Below are 22,089 nucleotides of genomic sequence, written 5' to 3'. Positions count from 1 at the left end.
GTTTCAAACAAGCCTCTATGATTCAAATGCCCCTTCCATGGGTCCCAACTCATGCAATACAATAATTTTGCTTTTGTTATTGATGTAATCATCATTTTTACAGCCTCTCTAAAACAGCATTTTCTACCACTTTTTTATCCCATGATGAAGTAGTATGAAACAAACAATGCAAACAAAACATTTCAGAATGGGTTATACTTTGGAACGCTGTATGAACGCTTACCTCTCGGAGCATGACATCCTCTTTGTAAAACTCGTGGCTAATTGGCAGAACTAGGAGAATGGCGAGGACGTAGAGAGAGACTTCGAGAAAGTTCCCCCAATTCAGGTAGGATTGTCTTTGCCATATCACCTGACAGACCTGAATAAAAAAGGAACAAAAACCTTTATAAGTTCATCGGGCACACTGGAGCATGTGTGATGTTATTCGTAAATTCTGCTGACTCGAATTGCAATTGTCATTAGCCCACTAATTACTAATGTTGTTATTGTTGATACCATTATGCACTATAATTATGTAGGAGGGCTGCATGCAAATCTATAGCTACGCTTAAGCTGTAGCCCGTCCGTATTATTATTGTATTGCTACGTTTTGCTATACATTGTAAAGGCTATGAAGAAAATACTTTGTTAACAAACTTATGCCTATGAATATGTATGCAACCATCAATTTATGCCTACATGTACATGTACATGTGTGTGCACGTACTATGATAATACAGGAACCAATAAATCAAATCAAATAGAATACATAGGGCATACAATGGTTATCGTTATTATCAACGTCAGGTCGCTATCATTATCCTATGGCTGTCATTATCATTTTCATAATCTCAATGTTGTCAGCATCACAATCCTCATCATAATCATCACAACCATCATCATCACTATTAACATCGCAATCATTATCATCACCATCATCATCATCATAATCATCGTCACCATTTTCATCATTGTCATCACCATCATCACAATCAACATTATCAGCACCTTAAAGGACAAGTTTACCTTCATAGACATGTGGGTTGAGTGAATGCAGCAATATTTGTAGAGCACATCATTGCGAGTTTGAGGAAAATCGGACAATCCGTTCAAAAGTTATGAATTTTTGAAGTTTCTGCTCACTCAAGGCTGGATGAGAAGACTACTATAACTTGTGATGTCACATGAGTACAACGATATAAAGAAAGAATAAAGAAAATTCACCATATTTTCACTTTTCTCGCATAACAAAAGAACGCTTGACTTCTCTCTTTCAGAAGGCAGGGGGAATAATATTACCCTTAGCATATGTCAGTAACAAGTCGAAGAAATGTGCACTTTATTCAAAAAGAAAAGTTTTGTGAAATTCTCTTTTTATTTTCTTTATATGGTTGTACGCATATGACATCATACACTGTAGAAGTCTTCTCATCCAGCAGTGACTACGCAGATACTTTAAAAATTCATAACTTTTGAACGGATTGCCCGATTTTCCTTAAACTTTCATTGATGTGTTCTACTAATATTGCTGTATTCACTCAATCCACATGTATTTGAAGGTGGACTTGTCCTTTAATAATCCCCGTCGCCCTATCATCGCCATCGTCATCACCGTCACCATATCATCGCCATTGCCATCACTATCATCAATTACCTTCATCACCAACATGACTATCATCACTATTTACCACTATCACAATCATCATAATAGTCGCTGTTATCATCATCAGCTTCACCATTTTTGATGTTGCATTTTTTTAATGTTTCTTATGCGACAGATATATGGCGCTATACAAATGCTGCGGATCATCATCATCATTTTGCCATCGCTGTATCAGAGTTAAGATGTAGACAAATTGCGATTATAGTTTCAAGCAAATACGGCTTAATTTACCTCTCTGATGAGGTTGATACCAGACAGTCCCAGGATAATCCACGGGCCGATCTCCCCAAAGAGGAAGAGTGTGAGCTCGCTAAAGCCATCCACCCACCGTTGCTGACCGTCGACATACCAGTGAACCATACTTATCCCGTCACCTTCCACTTCGGTCACATTCTTGACGTAGTATCTTGTCAAATAGACGGAAAACACCAACGGTAACATGGTTTGCATTCTTCGACAGTCTAAGGAGTTTCATGTGCCTACTGCAACTGCAGAAACGCTTGAGCACAATTTATAGTTTAAAATGCAATCCTGTAAGATTCAATAATCTAATTTAGATTAAACCAGATTGGCGATGATTGCAACAAAATAAAACAAAAAAATGTTGTAGTCATTTTCGCGGTCATAATCTAAATGCAACATTGCCCGTAAATGCAGGGAACACACCATATGCAACATACGCTGAACAAACTTTTCCAGTATTTCTTTCAGCTCCATAATCCCTCTCGTCGCTCAGATCTCTCCCCTTCCCCAACCATTGCCAACTATCTATCCGAAATCCGATTTTTTTTTTTTTTTGTGGAAAAATACACACAATTTCCGTCTAGCACGAAAGAAGGAAAACAATATAACACATAGTTCCAATGAAACTGCTTGACGCTTGGCTCACTTGATCGATCATTAATCAATCATTCAATCTGAACACTTATGCATTTAACGGGTGCATCGACAAATTCATTCATCTGCTTATCTACGTAACTAGTGTAAGTATATCATACACATAATCTTTCTCTCTATTCTCTCTCTTTATAATTATTATGTATAGTACAGTTGTATTAGATATAATTATCACATAAGCAAAACAATATACAATCTATCTATCCATCCATCTATGTATGTACTAACTTACCTATATACAAAGAGCTTGATCGCGAAATGAGCTAAGCACCATTACTAAGTACATCTATAATCAGAAGGAACAAAATAAAACCTACCAGTGTTACTTCCAGTCGTCATCTGTAACATAACAAGGAATATTCTTGAAGTCATGATTTAAAGATCCAATCTCCTCTTAGTCTTATTCACTTTCTATTTTTCTCTGCTTTTTAAGTACTTTAACAGCAAGTATATCAACTTAACAAGAATGGAATTTACTCGTTTTGCAATCAAGCTCTTATTATCTATCTATCTATCCATCTATCTATCTATCTATTTATTTATCCATTTATTTATTTATTTATTTACAGTGTATCTATCTATCTATTCATCTATCTATCTATTTATCGATCTATCTATTCATCTATCTATCTATTTATCTATCTATCTGTTTATCTATCTATCTATCCATCCATCTACCTATTTATCTATCTATTTATCTATCTATCTATCTATCTATCTATTTATCTATCTAGTATCTATCTATCCATCTATCTATTTATCTATCTATCTATCTAGTATCTATCTATCTATTTAGTATCTATCTATCTATCTATCTATCTAGTTATCTATCTATCTGTCTATCTATTTATTTATTTATCTGTCTGTCTGTCTATCTATTTATCTATCCAGCTATCCATCTATCTATCTATCTATCTATCTACCTATATATCTATCTATCTATCTATCTACGAGTAAACAAACATCAGGGGCTTTCTACCTCGGCGGCGTGACGACGATGTACCCAGTGAGTGCGGTGAGAAAGAGCACGTAAAGAATGAGCGAAACGGAGTAGAGCTTTCGGCCGATCGTCACCCACTTGTGGTTCAGGAGGCTAGACACCAAGGGGTGGGCAAGGAGCGCCTCTCGCTGGGATGATACCTGTTGGAAATTTGATTTTGGTTGTTTATATGTTCATGGCAAAGATTTTTAATTCAAAATGGTTATTCTGTATTTAATTTGACTTAGCAGACACCTATAAAGAAACGACTTGTGATACCTGTGCCTGTAACACCCTATATTATACAAATAATAATATGAGTTGTGAGTGCATCAGGGCACGAATATCGCACGAGGCGCGAGATAAGCCACTGGTCTATTCAACAAGGCGCGTAGCGCCGCGTTGAATAGACCAGTGGCGAATCTCGCGCCGAGTGCGATATTACGTGCCCCAATGCACGAACAAAATCATTCGTTTTATACAACACCTTGTCCACAATCACAGTATTAAATTAGTGACTGCCAACTCATGAAGGCCCAAAAATAAATGTAACAATTAGGAAGGAGAATTGTAAACCACCCTGTGTACTGCTTTCGAACACTCGTCATGATTCGACCACACAGTCACAGGAATCACAAACTCTGCAGGGTCTATACCCATTCTACACTAACGTTAGACCGAGTTAGGCCTGACTGTTAGGCCGATCTGAGATGTCGGTAGATCTAGTAGTAGGTCTAGACTTTGTCTATTTCCGAAAATGATTTTGTATAAAAACACAGAAAGATAATCAAATTACGGTTTCTCAACTTGAAATGAAGTCTTGATTTTGGGATCACTGTGGTCCATGTAGCAGATCAGAGTCAAAAGTAAAAACACAGCAGTAGGGAAGGCCGCAATACATGCAACTAGCTAGGTAATGTAGCTGCGCGTTAACGTTAACGTTGCAGTACTCCGCCGCGCCTGGTCTGTGAGACTTACCGGCAGCGCAGCGCAGCCGGCCAGCACGTAGTTTGCTGGCGCTTTGCTAGTGTGAGCCACAGAACTCTACTGTAACAGTGAGCGGCCGTGCAATAGTAGCCCCCTGCGAAGCCGTGCTATAGTACCTTCGAGCCGTGCAATAGGCCCATGCCAGGGGCCTATTGCATGGCTGTCACTCTCAATGAGTTTGATAGGTATTTTATAGCACGGCTTCGCGGGGGGCTACTAATGCATGGCCGCTCACAGAGTTCTGTGGCTCACACCCGTAGCAAAGCGCCAGCAAACTACATTGTACAGTGTACGTGCTGGCCGGCTGCGCTGCGCTGCCGGTAAGTCTCACAGACCAGGCGCGGCGGAGTACGAGTACTGCAACGTTAACGTGTACGCGCAGTTACTTTACCTAGCTAGTTGCATGTATCGCGGCCTTTACACCTACTGCTGTGTTTTTACTTTTGACTCTGATCTGCTACGTGGACCACAGTGATCCCAACATCAAGACTTCATTTCAAGTTGATCGAAACCGTAATTTGATTATTTTTCTGTGTTTTTATACAAAATCATTTTCGGAAATAGACAAAGTCTAGACCTACTACTAGATCTACCGACATCTCAGATCGACCTAACAGTCAGGCCTAACTCGATCTAACGTTAGCGTAGAATGGGTATAGACCCTGCGGAGTTCGTGATTCCTGTGACTGTGTCTATTGAATGTCATATGACATGTTCTTGGCCAGTCACAATTCGACATCATTCTGAGGTGTTGTATAAACGTGCATACTTATAGTATGTAGTCCAGGTGTTTGTGCAATAATATAAAAGATTGAACACACTCAATTTCATGCTGTCAATACTAACAATTTATTTTGACACACAAATTTTCGGGCGAGTTGCCCTTTCTCAAGTGATTCTTGTCAAAATAAACTGTTCTGTTCTATCTTTTTTATTACATAATACAGATGCGTAGAGAGAGAGAAAAAAAAAGTCGAGGTAGACATTTACATCACTTAGCTGCATAGGCATCGATAGTTCCTACTCTTGGTATTATGAGGTATAGACCTACTTTTCGAAGCATCACGATTCATAAAAGTACGAGAATAACGCGAATTTTCTCAGAAAAAGAGAGAAAAAATAACTGGCAGGTGGCTTGGATAAACATGTTAGGTTTCCTGATTGGTGCCCTTTTATTTAGCCATAATCAATTTCTTCATCATTTTCTTCAAAGATGACGACTGCTCTTGGAGTTTGAAATTATCTTCGAAGATGAACATTCTCACCATGATGACCAGTGGGTGGTTCTCAGTGAGGATGTTCGAGTTCTTGGTGTAAGGAACGGCGTCGTGTTTGAGGTAGCCATCGGTGGTGAAGGGCGTGGGCTTCGTCTGCATCACGGCAGGACACATTGCTTGCGCTGTGAGTGTGACAACAGCAATGAAAATTGAATCGTTATCGTAATGATATTCCACTCGATAGTTTTCGTAACAGGTGTGTCATCGCATATCTGCCTGTTGAATAATGTAAAGAAGCGGACTACTAAACTTTGGCTAAATTCAGTCGTACACTCTTAAAACATCCGAGTCAGAACTGACCCGGAACTGGGTCCGTTGGGGTCATACACCGTTACGGGTCAGAAATGACAAGGAATGGGGTCAGATATGACCCATTCAGAGTCATGAATTGGGTCAGTGTTACCCCATTCGGGGTCTTCATGACCAAATTCCAAGTCATTTCTGACCCGGAACGGTGTATGACCCCAACGGACCTAGTTCTGGGTCAGTTCTGACTCGGGATTTTTTAGAGTGTATAAATAACGTCTTGAAAATGTTGTTTTTGATGCTATAAAATTATATGTAAAATAGCATTCACTGTTGCAGTTTGTCTATTTGTATGAGAAAATATTCCGGAGCTTTTTCTTGAAATCGCCTTCAAGGAATATTGAAAAAGGTACGAGGGCTTTTAGTCAAGGTAGGAAACAACAAGCATCGCAAAGGGAGAGGAGGAATAATGTGTCTGTAATCCGTGCACAAACAAAGTATAATAATGAAAGGTATGGGCACAAAAAAGGAGCCAGACATAAAAAGAACAAAAGAGATGTGCACATGACAATAACGGGGAAACAGTCACGGATAAGCCGTATAAGAGAAGTACTTTCCATTGATTGATCTTTTGCTTAACAACAGGAGGATTCATTCATTTAAATGCATTTCTTTATGTTTTATGTATATTTTCAATGACTCATTTATTTATATCTTCACGACTTCACAGACTATTCCTCTGCATAATTAAATAATTGCATTAGATAACGACTTTATGTAGTTATCGCTGGCGTCTGTGTTTATCAACTTCATTACATGTTCTTAAGTTCAGGTAAGAAATAAGTGTCAATCGAGTGGAAAAGCAATCCCAAGGTATACAGTCTAGAATACAGACCCCTTGGCACTATACGCTACACGTTTCAGACTCGGTGCTGAATTACTATCCCGCATTAACGTAACAAAGAAGGGACGGGAATGGGAAGGAGTACTTTGTAAAGGAGAAGTACAGTCTCGTAGGTGCAGTGAAACCTATGTAAAAATGAATGGAAAACTAAAGGGCCTATTCCTAGGTACGAGAGAACAGACGACATAGACTTGTTTTGTGGGAGACGAGAAAAACTTACCCGGTGTTTGATGAATCCAGTAGGCAAATGCATCATCGATGAGTTCGTAGTTGAATTCGATCTCCTGATAATCATGTGAGCCTGCGCAGTTGGCACTCACCAAAGTGACGCAGTTGTCCAGCACTTTCTCCGCAACGCCTTAGAAATAATGAAACGAAATAGAATAAAGTAAAATTAAAGAAATAGTGCTTGTATCTCCGTACATACCTGCACGGCTTTTCGTATAGCCGAGTACAAAACAAAATGTAGAGGAAACGTTTCACAGAAACATCTCTCAAAACATTTCCCAAAAGCACCACAAACGCTATATATTTATTTGCCTATGTTGAGTGAAAGCACGCATTACTTTGTGATAAAGCTTAAGATGACCTTATATTGTAGCATTTACAAATTAATGCAAAGGTTATTGCTTTGAAGAATTATTGAAAGGACATTTTTCATAAATACTCCAAAACTAATGGTAAACGTCATGGAGAGAACGAAATGAAATAACGAGTCACAAAAAAAAAAGAAATGGGGCATACTAATAATGTGCTGTAATGTATACGAAGACTTAACAGAATTTGTTGTTGACAGAGGGAAATGATTTATTTTTGAAACACAAACTGGAAATAGGCCTATGCAAAATGAGTGTGCGCACTGGGCTTATTGCTATTTCACGGTGTGGTTATACTTTGTGTGAACTAAAATGATACACAGACGTGATGACCATGACAGTAAATGACACAATGTACGGAAAAAAAAGGAGATAATGATTATGCGCTTGGAAGCAGAAAGATCAAAACTACAAACCTGGCATTTTCCGAATGAGTTCCCGCATGGGTGTGTTGGAGGTGCCCGTCTTGGAGTCATGCCGGGCTGAGCAAAGGACCTCCCACCATTTGTCGTGGTTGAGTACGAGTGTGGCCACTCCCCTATGTGTCGAACAGCAGTATAGGAGAAGGGATAAGAGTCATAAGATTGATGGAATGGATAGTTGTCGCTTGTAGAGTTAATAACTATAATTGAAAATAGAAATAGTGGCAGTGGAAGCAGCAAGGGCCCAAGTAACTCCCAGTGGTAGTAGGGTATAGTTCGTAGTATAGTTAGCAAAGGTAAAGTTAGTGGTAGTTGTTTGGTAGTAGTAGAAGTAGTAGTAATTACAATAGTAGAAGTTAGTTTTAGTGGTTACAGTAAGTAAAATATTATAGGTCTAATAGTAGTAGTTGCAGCAGGAGCGGGTGCGTTGCTAAAGTTCGAGTTTCCAGTTTCCAGTTTCAAGGTAAAACACTAGATTTCAAGCAGCCGATACTTGCGAATTGTAAAGCCTGTTAGAACTCAGGAAAAACCGTTATATTCTTTTTCACATATTTGAAGCTCTACGACAACAACAGAATCAAATTTTGTGATTCAATGGTGAAAAAGGTGGAGATTTACGGTACAAGCTCTGGAGACTCTGTTCTTTTCCTTGTCATTGAATTAAAGCTTTGCGACGATGGCAGCATGTGACTGTTTGCAGCTTTATTAAGAGCAGTTACACACTTTTCGCAATTCAATCACAAAATTCAATAACGATATTGTCATAATGACACAGTTCAAACTTGAATTTAGTTAAGTTAGTGCTTCTGGCACGACTTCTTTTTTTTTTTTTTTTTGTTTTTTTTTTTGATGCTTCCAAAAAATCAGAAGCTGTAGTACACTCTTTTTTTACAATTCAATCAGATGCATATACACAGAAATTTCATTAACTGAGTTTCATTAACTGACTGAGGTTGCTGATATAAATGGCTGAAATCAGAATTGTACATGTGCTGGGACCAAGTGCAATATTTTGATTATTACAATACGTGTATTTGATGTACTTTGTCTAGTGTTATGTTACTTGTCTTTCAGACATGTATACATATATACTTTTTTCCTTTACATGTGAAATTTTGAAATGGAGACTGTTGAGAAGATTTTTATGCCTTAGTGCATGATAATAAACGATTTGAATCTTGAATCCTGAATCTAGTAGTAGTAGTAGTAGTAGTAGTAGTAGTGGTAGTAGCAGCAGTAGTAGTAGTAGTAGTAGTAGTAGTAGTAGTAGTAGTAGTAGTAGTAGTAGTAGTAGTAGAAGTAGTAGTAGTAGTAGTAGTAGTAGTAGTAGAAGTAGTAGTAGTAGTAGTAGTAGTAGAGTAGTAGTAGAAGTAGTAGTAGTAGTAGTAGTAGTAGTAGTAGTAGTAGTAGTAGTAGAAGGAGTAGTAGTAGTAGAAGTAGTAGTAGTAGTAGTAGTAGTAGTAGTAGGAGTAGTAGTAGTAGTAGTAGTAGAAGTAGTAGTAGTAGTAGTAGTAGTAGTAGAAGTAGTAGTAGTAGTAGTAGTAGTAGAAGTAGTAGTAGTAGTAGTAGTAGTAGTAGGAGTAGTAGTAGTAGTAGCAGTAGTAGTAGTAGTAGTAGTAGAAGTAGTAGTAGTAGTAGCAGTAGTAGTAGTAGTAGAAGAAGTAGTAGTAGTAGTAGTGGTAGTAGTGGTAGTAGTAGTAGTGGTAGTAGTAGTAGTGGTAGTAGTAGTAGTAGTAGTAGTAGAAGTAGTAGTAGTAGTAGTAGAAGTGGTAGTAGTAGTAGTAGTAGTAGTATGATAATAGTAGTATATAGTAGTGGTGGTAGTAGTAGTTGTTGATGTTGTTGTTGTACACGTATAAACATAGCAGCATAAACTAGTAGGCCTAGTAGTAGAAGTAGTAGCACCCATGCAAAGAAAAATAAAAGGAAAAGCCGAACAGAAGATGAGAAGGATTTTGTATGCGTACGTGTAATTTTCTTTGTCGTCGAGATTGAAGGGTTTTAATGATACACTGTACTAAAGTGCCATTGTAAAGACAAACCCGTCAAACTCAGGTTTTTACCATTTTCTTTGTAGGGCTGTTCATCCGTACGTCATCGCACAGGAAGTTTTAATTCTCTAGTGACCGTGGCCGCTGGAATCTGACATTATTGTGCACGAACGTTATCAAGTCTTCCTTGGTAGTATAGTGGTAAGTATCTCCGCCTGTCACGCGGAAGACCGGGGTTCGATTCCCCGCCAAGGAGATCTCTTTTTTTTTTTTTTTGGTGTGTCTTCTCTCTCTTTCTTTCAATCTATTTGTTTTGTTTCGCTTCATTTTTTTCTATTTCTGTGTTTGCTTTAATATAAAGCCAATTAGTTGTGTATTTCCATATAATGGGCAATCTTGAAGAATGAAATTCCAAAGGCAGCTTTTTTTTTCTTTTGTCAGTAGAATGTGCGTGCGTGTGTTAGTATGTGCTGTATCAATTAAGATTATCCTCTTTATTGTGTTATTGTCAAATAATTCAGGAGCTATTCTTGTTCATTTTTACATGCTGTTTGTCTACCCCCACCAAAATTTATCATGACCAGTGTGTTTATTCAATTATCTACTATTATCAGTAAATAATTGAATAATTTTTTGGTCATTAGAATATTTGTGTGTGGGTGTGTGTGTGTGCGTGTGTGTGTGTGCGTGCATGAGCTTGAATGAATATGGAATCGTGTATGAATATAATATTGACAGCATTGTGTGGTGGTGTTGTCAGCCCTTCCTTGGTAGTATAGTGGTAAGTATCTCCGCCTGTCACGCGGAAGACCGGGGTTTGATTCCCCGCCAAGGAGGTCACTTTTTTGTTCTCTCTATTTTTTTTTTCAAATCTGTCTGTTTTAATCTTTTTTCTTTCTAATTGCATTTTGATCGTCCCTCTTTACCAGTTAATCCTATTTATACATTTCCATAGGAGAATAGGTTGAATATTGATGAATGAAATTTGTCATGCAGTTGTTTTGTCATAAGCATATCTTTAACATTTCTGTAGGTCTATGTATCAATGAAAATTATATGTTTTGTCCTAAATCTTATTTGAATTGAAATGATTTGAGTTGAATTGAAAGAGTTGATGTAGAAAAACATTCAAGCCATTCCTATCCATCTTTAACCTGATCTCTGACTGTCACACGAAATTTATCATGACTAGTGTACTTGTTTAATCTACTAAATGACTGAACAATGAGCATGGTGGGATTAATCATAGGAATAATAAATTGAGTATGAAGTATCAACAGGTAACGATTCCATATGAAATAGTTTCTTCTGTTTTCCCCAGTATTAAGGTTTTTACATTATTCAAAGGGAAAGCTTCCCCACACCATTTTTTTCTATTTCTTCTGCCCTTTTTTCTTCTCTATTTTCTTTTTCAAAGATCGAAACAGTGCCGTTGTCATGAGTTTTCTTTATTACAACTCGAAGTAGCAGCGTTTGCTCATGCGTATTAGAGGATGAAAAATTAACGCCCGAGTGGCTTTGACCAGTGAATATTGACAGTATTATGCCAAAGCGCTCTCAACTCTTCCTTGGTAGTATAGTGGTAAGTATCTCCGCCTGTCACGCGGAAGACCGGGGTTCGATTCCCCGCCAAGGAGATCCCTTTTTTCGTTCTCTCTTTCGGGCCGTTTGGTGTGCTTTATTTTTTTATCAGTTTTTTTTCTTTGTATGTGTGTTTATTTGGTCATTCCTTATTTAGTGATAAATCATGTAGTGTAATCTTTCATTAATATGAAATTGATGCATGATATTCAGCAGGCAGTTGTTTTGTCATAAACATTTTCTTGACTATGTGTTAGCACATGTATCAATAAAAAGATATTTTTATAGCATAATGAACTGAACTAAATTGCATTCAATTTGATTGAGTTGATAGTGTTAGCGTCAAAGAATATTCAAGCCATTGAACATTTTGTCATGCCACCTTCCTTCCTCCGTGCGCACTATTTGTTTATGATTATGAAATATTGGTTATGATCCTATTATGAAATCGTTTCTTCTTCCGTTTTCTTTTTCTTTTTTTTTCAAATGAAAGATTCTTACATTATTTAAATGGGGAGTTTCTCCATACCACATCATTTAATTAATGTAATTAGGCGCTACATTACAAACTATATTAGCTCTTCTGCCATTCCAAAAAGAAAGATTCATGAAGAATCTGTCAATGACAATTTTTTTTTAATGACGAAATGGTGCCATCGTTATAAAATGTCTTTATTTGACAACCCCTCGGACATTTGTCCATGCTTAAAAGGATGAAGGATTAATGCCCGAGTGACTTTGACCCGCGAATATTGACACTATTGTGCGTACGGGGTGTCAACTCTTCCTTGGTAGTATAGTGGTGAGTATCTCCGCCTGTCACTGTTTGGTTTGCTTAATGTTTTTATTATTTTTTCTTTGTTAATTGTGTTTATTTTGATCATTCTTTCTTAAGTGATAAAGAATATAGGTATACATTTTCACAGGAAATTCATACATGATATTCTACAGGCAGTGGTGTTGTCTTAAACATTGTTTTTTTAATGTGTGCATCAATGTATCAATGAAAATATGTTCTTTCTTAATGCATAATGAATTTGATTGAAATGAATTTGATTGAGTTCAAAGTGTTGTCACAGAATATTCAAGCCATTGTTGCCTACTTTTGTCATGCTATCTGCCTCCACGAAATTGATTGTGCACTATATATGATTATGAAATATTGGTTATGATTTCAAAGCGAAAAAGTTTTTTCTTCCTTTTTTTTAAGTTTGGAGAAGATTCTTACATTATTCAAATTTGAAGTTTCTTCATATCACTTCATTTAATCAATGTCGTCAGGTGTTAAATTACAAACTATTGAAAATTTTCCTGCCCTTTCGAGGGGAAGCATTAATACTAAAAGACAATATCAATGATAAAGTTTTTTTATGACGAAACAGTGCCGCTGTCATAAAATTTTGTTATTAGTGGAAAGAAAAGGGATTCCATTGGGATCCCGACGCAATCACTTTTTTCTTTGCTCATTTTTCCAATAATAAATTATATTCATTTCTGGTCAGTTTTCTTCTGTTTGCGTTTGTTAAAATTTCCTTATCTTACAATCCCTAGAACGTTTGCCCCTGCGTTATAGGGTTACGGTTTAATGCACGAGTGATTTTGACCAGTGAACATTGACAATACATGTATTGTGCAAGCACGCTTTCAACTCTTCCTTGGTAGTATAGTGGTGAGTATCTCCGCCTGTCACGCGGAAGACCGGGGTTCGATTCCCCGCCAAGGAGATCACTTTTTTTAGTTTTCTCTTTCGACCTGCTTGGTCTGCTTAATGTTTTTATCAGTTTTTTCTTTGTATTTGTGTATACTATGTCATTTTTTTCATGATTGATAAATCATGTTAGTGTAAATTTTCATAGGAAATTAATACATGATATTGTCAGGGCACTTGTTTTGTCATAAACATGTTTTGGGGTTTTTTTTGTGGGGAAAAAACGTTCTTTCTTAAGGCATAATGAACTGAGTTAAATTGAATTGAGTTAAAAGTGTTGTTGTCAAAGAATATTCAAGCCATCCTCGGTTGTCGATATGTCATGCTATCTGTCTGCCTCCACGAAATTGATTGCGCACTACGTTATATCTATCTACATTCAGCAAGAAAAGAAAGTAAACACTTTTTTTTCGAGTTCATATTCTTCATAGAAGATTTGGATGAATATCAATGTCAATTATATACCATATTAGAATTAATTTAATTGCTTATCAAGCTAGCAGGTTAATACGAAAGGAAATTTTACGCATGACTGAACACATTCGTTTTTGTCCTCCAAAGCACAAAAGTAAAAATTGAAAAAAAATGACATGATTTTGACAACAAAAGACCAGTTTAACACAACGAGAGACATGAATGAAATAGCAAAAATAAGTTTTGTTCTCTTTATCTCTTTATAACCTCCAATAAAAACAAAGTGGGGCACTGAAGGGGGAAATAAGAATTTCCTGTCAACTGAAACTTAAAATGATACAGGGAATAATATGCATAAATGTGGTTAAATGAACAGATTTTTTTTCTATTTCATTCTTTTATTTTTTTTAGGATTCATAAGACAAATTAAGGAACGAAACATTATTGACAATTTTCTAATTTAAAATAAAACAACTAAAATTTCTGCCATTTTTGTTAATCATTGCTTCTTCTCTTATTTCGTTTGAATTTAGATTTGACAAAAGAGTCTTCATTTTCCTCCATTATTTTTAGCCTTCATTGATCTTTGGGGCTTTAAAGATATCATAGAGATCATATGTTTATTTTTGAAACTTAATTCATGTTGCTTTTTGTGTGAAATTTGTTGTTTGTTCTCATTGTTATATGGAAGGGCGCCTACGCATGAATGACAACTTGCTCAGTTTGGAATTTTTACTTTTGTGCCTTGGAGGAGAAAAACAAAGGTGTTCACTCATGCGTAAAACAATGTTTTCCTTTTTGTTGACCTACCGGGTTGATACCCAATTAAATTATCTTTAATATGGTGTGTAATACATTAACTTTTAGCCAAACATTATATGAGAAATATAATCTTGAAAAAATGTTTACTTTCTTTTTTTGCTGAGCGTATGATTATTGATTATCTATTCTTTTATTTATTTACTTATCTATTTATCTATTTATTTATTCATTTATTCATCTATTTATCTATGTATTCAGTCTTCATTAAAAACAGGGTAGTCTTTTCAGAGCCAAAAGGCCTGCTTTCAAACAGAGCCCTGTTAACATGAATATACAATTTCATATCGGAACATAAATTTACATAAACTAATGTAAACAAAGTAATTACCACAAAACCAAAATATACCAAGTCAAACACAATAACAACTAAACAGGAAAAAAACAAACAAACAGAAACAATAAAAATAAGCTCATAACAGAACAAGACACTACATAACAAGACAGGGTTCCCAACATGCCACATAACAGTTGTGGCTTCAGTTGGTGCGCAAAACTATGAGAACAATAAACCAGAATTTGCGTTAAATCTGCACTTAGAAGTTAAGTGATTGTATTTGGGTCTTAAAAAAGATGAGTGTTGTTGCCGTTCGAATATGGGCATGGAGTTTGTTGTAAATACTTGGTGCTATGAAAGAAAAGGAACGTTTTTTTTTTAATTCGGTGTTGGGCTTTGGAATGATAGTGGATTTAGAGTAGAATAACGGGTGATGTATAGGACGTTTTGTGGCAAGATCATTCAGGCAATACGGTGCTAAGTCATCAAGTATCTTGAAAACAGAAATACAATACTGATAGTTGATTCTACTGTCGACACTTTGCCATCCAAGTCTTTCAAAAGAGTTTCTTTGGTAGTTGAGTAATCCGCATTTAGAACAAGTCTTGCATATATCTATCTGTTCTGAGTTCGTTGTAATTTGACAAGATCTGTTTTGTTACATTTTCCCCAAACCACCGAGCAATAATCTGTGTGAGGTAGGATAAATGAGTCATACAGCTGTGCCAGAATTGTTTCTGTTAGAAAAGACTTTATCCTCCTGATACATGCTATTGTTCGATTAACTTTTCTATTATATTAGATACATGTAATGACTAGTTTAAACTCTGATCAAAAATTACACCGAGATATTTAACATGTAACATTTTCAAGGTAATTTTCTACGTGAGTAATTCTTAAGATCTGATTTCCTAATATCTTTTTTTCAATTTCAATTTCAATCATTATTTATTTCCAATCAACGAAAATCAAAACATAGTACAAAGTATACATGTTATGAAATGATATTGTTCAAACATTTGCAAAAGATTCATGTAATATACGAGATAATATATATATATATATATATATCTATATATATATATACATACAATAATTAGGAGGAACAATGTATATATACTTCGTGGGCGTGCGGAAAATAAATTCGATTATGGAAAATAGTGATCCACTGAAAAGCAAAGCTTGTGGGACGTGGATCGCTCGATAAAATAATGAGTCATATTGGTTATGATTTCATTATGAAATCGTTTCTTCTTCCGTTTTCTTTTTTTTTTTGATTCTGGGAAAGATTCTTACATTATAATTCAATGGGAAGCTACTCCATACCACTTCAGACAATTAATGTCATTAGGTGCTACATAACACACTATTATTAGTTTTCTGCCCTTCCGAGAGGAAGGATCATAAAGAATCTATCAATGATAAAGTTTTTATGACGAGATACTGTCGTTGTCATGAAATTTTCTTTAATTTACAACTCCTAGCAGCAGCGTTTGCTCATGCGTAATAGAGGGATGAAGGATTAATACCCAATATTGACAGTATAGTGCCGAGCAGCTGTCAACTCTTCCTTGGTAGTATAGTGGTAAGTATCTCCGCCTGTCACGCGGAAGACCGGGGTTCGATTCCCCGCCAAGGAGATCCCTTTTTTCTCGTTCTCTATTTCGATTTGTTTATGTTATTTTGCTAAACTTTTATCTATTCTTTTTTTCTTAATTGATTAGATGAATCCACATAATGTTTTGTGAAACTTTTCCTTGTAAGAAATTAATGACGATGTTTGAGAAAAAAATAAAGATTTTGTAAAATTTCCCGGATAATATATTGCGTATTCATTCTTCTGTATTTTTTCTTTTATTTTTTTTCAAAGACTCTTTGGGGTGTCAAAGATTTGATCAAAAGCTTCTTCGAGAAGTTAGAAGTCACTTTTGGCAATAAGGAACACGTAACACAGAGATGGATGTTGACCCTGTCATAAAAATCAGCGACCAGTTTGTACACATTAAATGGAATAGTGACAGGGTGATAAAAAGAGTGATATGAACACAACATTACTCACTCGTGACCGTGTTTGATTGCATGATCGAGACAGTTCATGCTCTCCCAATCCTTTATTGTGACGTCAGCCTTTCGCTCGAACAGGAGTCGCATTATCTTCATCTGGCCGTTGATGGCAGCAAGGTGAAGGGGCGTGTTCTGATGATCGACAAAAAAAAAAGAGTTGTAATAGGAGGATAAGGAGGGGGTAATGTAGATGATTAAAAGGCGGAAGAAGAAATACAGAATTTGATTTGATTTTCTTTTCTTTTTTACATAATTTCATACATAAATCAAATTTCTTTTCAGTTTCTGTTCTTTTCGAAGAAAGAAAATAAACGTGTATATTACTTCCAGTAGCAAAATTCATAATTTTATAGTATTACACGATATTGTATGAGGAACATACATAAGGAATTGCACAAAATTATTGTATTTATTAGAAACAGGAAAAGAGAAATTAAAGGTGCAGAAGAAGAAATATAAGAAATAAACACAAGGAAGCGGTGAAGGAAAAAGAACAGAAACAGTTACATGTATCATGAAGAGGAATTTGTTTTGAGATTTTCACATTGACGTTACAAAAAAAAAGTAAACAAGTGCTCTTAGGCCTTCAAGTAAAGGCTTTGTAAAACAAAAACAAAAAACTTGACAGAATGAAGAAAATGAGATAATATTTAAGGAAATCACCCCATCCCCCCCCCCAAAAAAAAAATAATGGTACACTTAAAGGCATAATTTACCATTTGCGGATGAAACAAAAACCCAGCATTACTTCTGCAAAATAGTCATGTGAGTTAAGGATAGCAACATCCAATTGAAGAACTTGAATAAGTATAATCGATGTTATGCATCGTTAAATTTACAAAATGTGAACAATAGTTGTAATAAAAAATTTTTCCAGACTAAACAGTCTACAGTTATGGTTTAATGAGAAAAATAGTGATATCTCCTTATATTTTAGGCTTTACTGCAAAAATTTTATGTGGCAGGATGTTTTGTAATACCATTGACGTACACATTATGCATCAAAAATGATATCTTGAACATTTTTGAATCACTGCTCCCAAAGATAAACAGGACCTTTAACGTGTAAGTCATAATAAAAAAGAAAGGTAGGAAACATTACTTTACATCACACTACATAATCATGGCTTAATTTAGTTCAAGTTTGATGTATACATACATTTATTTCTCCTCAATTACTATTAGGCTCTTCGAACTTGACTTATGTTTTGGGGATTTTTTTTTTTTTTGCATTTTACAGGGTTTTACAATTTTACAATGACTCATTACGAATATATTGATATATATATCCTACTCCTTTGCCGTCGACTGGATCCACGGGGCTCTTGGCCTTTAGGAGCACCTCGGCCGTTCGTCTCCAGCCGTTCGCAGCCGCGACGTGCAGAGGCATCTGACCAGAGGAATTCCTGAGAGGGAAAGATCAATGACGACATACGCGTCTCTTTTTTTTTACCCCATTCCATACGTGGACCTTGTTCCCTGTGTATTAATTCTATTGGGTCTTCAGAATTCAGTATGGAATTGGTTAATTGAGTAGTTTGTGGTCTCTTTTCGTGTTTTAAGAGCGGAAGAAATGATCATGAGACCAATCTAGACTCAGAACTCACTTTGCTATCACGTATTTTTTTTTTTAAAATTGAGAAACAGTTGAAATAGTCAAAAAATATTTTTGAAATTTCTCCTTTCTCGTCCTTCTCTTTTCCATTGTTTGATGTTATTGCTAAGTTTATATACATCCTTTTGTTATGAATTTAATCTATCGTGTATTGAGCAGCTGAATAGTTTGACATGACGTGTACTTTGACAGCTATACATAAATGAATTCATTGCTTTCCCCGTTCATATTCTATGAGCATGCACAAGATATACTGCATCATAGTATATACAAGGAAGTGTGCAATGTCAATTTGCCATTATGGCACTGATACGTCACTATAGACACACCTTATTACCGTCATACGAAAATGATACTTTCTATAATAATCTCTATACCCTTTATTATAACACCATTTTTGGAAGTTCATTTGTTGAGAACATTAACACAGACAAATGAATCCAAACCAAGCCACAAGGTTCACGTTGAGTTGAATTAGCACTAGCCATACGATGGGTGAACCATTATTGGTGAACAATTTAGTCTCTATCCTAACGGATGGTTCACTGAGCAATCCCCTCCATTGCTTTTTGTACGTATGAAAGAAACCAGCGCGAAAATGACAGCATGGGATTTGCTAAATCAAACAAGGGGGATCGCAAACCACAGCGATTATATTTACTGCCATCAACACAAGTTTAATCTCTTCATTTCCATTGAGAGGGTATTTTGTGGTCAATACTATGGTAAGCGTGTCGGAAAAAATCTACTCTGAAACGAAAATGTAAGTAGAACAAATGATAAAGATAATCAAACTTGTCTTTGCAAAAGCCCTTCTCTGCAAATTGAACAGAGTTCACGTATGACTCATTTCCCTCAAAAGCAATAATAAGCAGAGATTTGAAATTGTTTGTTTTTTCTTTGTGCATGTTCCTCGAAAAACAAAAATGTATAGATAAGGGAAATCCCCATGACATCATCGTTAGCGCTAACTATGTAAATAACTGCAGGTATAGTGTTCTATTATTTTGCCTGTTTGCAATGTTCTAAGTACACTGCTCAAAGACCTCTAATGCTGGATTGTAAAACAATGCTCCCTGGCAGCGATATGCAATTGTTCATCAGATTTCTATAGAGTACGGAAGTGTCTGAATGGTAAAGAAGAAAGGTACGGATGTAGGCCTATGCATGCATGAAACTCATTATTGAACAATTCTACCGGGGAATGTAAAGACAAACCTCTCTATTGCAACTGATTGTCAATTTGTCAATGCAATGCACCAGTATACACCACAACTGAATGAAGAATAAACACAAGAAAAAAAAGTGGACTTTAAATGATTGAGTCTGACTGGCTGACGGCAAAGGTGGGTTACTTGGTTTTAGTATATAGGGAATCTCACCTCCCTGGTTTTAGCTATGTGATCACCACTGACAAATACAATAGCTTATTTTTGGATCTGCACAGGTAATCACTATCAGAACTTGAATGATATCCCCTTTGTACAGGAAGTGGGGGGGGGGGGGGGTGAGTTGATATGGTTACCAACCTGGCTTGCACATTTCCCTTAGCCTTGACCAGCTCCTGCACCGTCAGGTCAAAGCCAGCCGCTGCAGCCAGGTGGAGCGGGGTGTTGTTCGCCTCATCTTTTCGATTTAATGTTTCCTTCTTCCACCGTATTAATTCGGAAACAATCCTGTTCGTGGAAAACATTACAATCAACGAAACCCCTTAATTCCACTTGCATCAGAACAGAGAAATGTTATTCTCTTACTTGCTTGCTTTCGTGTTTTGGGATCAGTGAATAAATACGAACGAACGAATCAAGTAGCAAAGAATGGCTTTGTTTAGACAGACAAAATTATAATCGTATGCCCTTGAATTATAGGTGAATCAGCCATATCAAGACCAATATCTAAAAAAGAAAAATCAATGTTTTTTTCTGCCCAAAGGCTTCTCTTTGAGAAATATAGGGTTATTTGTAACATTTTCTGCAACTGGTTATCGTTATTGGATATTCGGAAATTGGTTGTTTCTTACCCAGAGCAGCCGTTTTCTGCCGCTGGTAGGATGAGCTTGGCTATTTCGTCATTAGTGACGACATGGACGCCTGAACGATGTGTCAGGAGAAGCTGTAAGGGAATTAAAAAATGCTTAATAACATCAACGATAACAGTGCTGCAGCAAAGATTCTACATCAGTCTACAAGGGCTGATATGAGTTCAATGCTTATTGGCATTAATAGAGATCATCAATCACATCAGTACATTTTGACAAATACAGGAATTATCAATTTTTGAGTGAAATGTCTTTATGTTTTATCTCCAATCATGACTAGTCATTTTCCCTTAGACTATAATTTATCTTCTTCTCGTTTTTTATTCCGAGAGGGGAGGGGATGAAGTGTTCAAAAAGACTCCGAAGGTCTAAATAAAGAAATACTCTTTGATCTATTTCTATGCAATATCATGCGATTAAGACTTTACGACATTTAGAAGCTCGTTATAGATGAACGGTAAAAGCTGCTGCAGTTACTCTCAAACGGACATCGCACAAGAACGAATGCTCAACTCACATCGGACCAGAAGGAAAGACGACAAGAAGGAAACAATGCCGAAAGATGGGTGGGTGGAAAATTTCTCTTTTTTTTAGAGGAATGGAGGAAGAAAACTAAAAAGTGGTAGATTGACATGAGCGGTTAAAGGATAGTAGAGAAGGACAGTATTGCGTCAAAATGATAAAGAAGACCAAGCTGCTCATACTTATTTCCATTTCAATACAATCTCTTGTCAGTTATACTTTATTTTCATCGAACAAAAAGCTGGTCTTACAGATAGTCTGAAGTATACATTCATCAAATCATACCATTATACAATTTGAGAGAAGTATTACGTGTCATACAGTATAATATAAAATATACATACAAAGAATCAATAACAAGAAAGTATGTACACTTTGTAATGGTGACAAAAAGCAAAAAAAAATATTCAAATGGCAAGACATTCTGTGTTCTTGATCCAGCAAGTACTTATTTTCTATTAAACAGTTCTACTGCTGTTGAATAATCATGGTATATATCTATGTGACTTTTTATCGAAAAATACCGGATTTAGGTCGTCATTACGCACCTTTTATGGGTACACTAATTGCATGAGAAATTATATTGTGTGACGGCGTTTGCTTGAATCAGTGAAAGGTAGAAATTACTGCTGACCTTGAGAACGTCCGGCTTGTTTTCGGCCACAGTCCAGTGAAAGAGCTCGAGCTCACCCAAGTTCCCCATCTCATTCCCCTCTTCGAGTAGCACCTTCAGCGTGTCGATATTCCCACCGTCAGCCGCTGTCAGTAGGGGCGTGAAGTTGTGCTCGTCACGGGCCGAGATGTCAGCTCCTCTGTCGAGAAAGACAATAATAAGGTTTGTATAGGTTACTATCATTCTATTCGATGTAAAGGATGTCTCATATCAGAGCTTGTCTGGTTGCTCTGCAGTGATCATTAACAGATCGAAAACTCATTATAGTTTCATGGAATTATATCTGTATTTTTCCCCAACAAATTCATTATTACATTCGGAGATTTGCATGAATATAGCGGAGTGCAACATTAGATTGTGATGATTCACGACCGGACGTCTATAATGCAACCTTTACCGATGCATTTAATCTAAAGTGAGTGCGTTTGGTATCA

At 36.4% G+C, this 22,089-nt stretch overlaps 1 protein-coding gene and 5 non-coding genes across 6 annotated transcripts in view; 5 read left to right on the top strand and 1 right to left on the bottom strand.

Moving 5' to 3' along the window:
* Window positions 1-22,089, bottom strand: part of LOC139739489 (transient receptor potential cation channel subfamily A member 1 homolog) — a 52,261-nt gene that overhangs the window by 6,010 nt on the left and 24,162 nt on the right. Inside the window, exons 8-18 of the mRNA XM_071650093.1 lie at window positions 21,617-21,794; window positions 20,443-20,534; window positions 19,952-20,098; window positions 18,102-18,213; window positions 16,803-16,939; window positions 7,948-8,069; window positions 7,156-7,293; window positions 5,774-5,907; window positions 3,522-3,682; window positions 1,877-2,051; window positions 224-361 (exon numbers count right to left, since the gene is read on the bottom strand). Of these exons, the coding sequence (XP_071506194.1) occupies window positions 224-361; window positions 1,877-2,051; window positions 3,522-3,682; window positions 5,774-5,907; window positions 7,156-7,293; window positions 7,948-8,069; window positions 16,803-16,939; window positions 18,102-18,213; window positions 19,952-20,098; window positions 20,443-20,534; window positions 21,617-21,794 (1,534 nt within the window). The remainder of the gene's footprint in view (window positions 1-223; window positions 362-1,876; window positions 2,052-3,521; window positions 3,683-5,773; window positions 5,908-7,155; window positions 7,294-7,947; window positions 8,070-16,802; window positions 16,940-18,101; window positions 18,214-19,951; window positions 20,099-20,442; window positions 20,535-21,616; window positions 21,795-22,089) is intronic.
* Window positions 10,129-10,200, top strand: Trnad-guc (transfer RNA aspartic acid (anticodon GUC)). Its single transcript has one exon. It is a non-coding gene; the product is annotated as a tRNA-Asp (tRNA).
* Trnad-guc (transfer RNA aspartic acid (anticodon GUC)) lies at window positions 10,709-10,780 on the top strand. The gene has a single exon. It is a non-coding gene; the product is annotated as a tRNA-Asp (tRNA).
* Trnad-guc (transfer RNA aspartic acid (anticodon GUC)) lies at window positions 11,510-11,581 on the top strand. The gene has a single exon. It is a non-coding gene; the product is annotated as a tRNA-Asp (tRNA).
* On the top strand, window positions 13,178-13,249 carry Trnad-guc (transfer RNA aspartic acid (anticodon GUC)). Its single transcript has one exon. It is a non-coding gene; the product is annotated as a tRNA-Asp (tRNA).
* On the top strand, window positions 16,312-16,383 carry Trnad-guc (transfer RNA aspartic acid (anticodon GUC)). Its single transcript has one exon. It is a non-coding gene; the product is annotated as a tRNA-Asp (tRNA).

Source organism: Diadema antillarum, unplaced genomic scaffold (assembly GCF_040938485.1).
Source record: "Diadema antillarum isolate AM-2024a unplaced genomic scaffold, OU_Dant_1.0 seq00000802_RagTag, whole genome shotgun sequence".
Lineage (NCBI taxonomy): Eukaryota > Metazoa > Echinodermata > Echinoidea > Diadematoida > Diadematidae > Diadema > Diadema antillarum.
The sequence above is the reverse complement of the archived record's forward strand: the minus strand, read 5'-3'. Positions and strand labels throughout refer to the sequence as shown.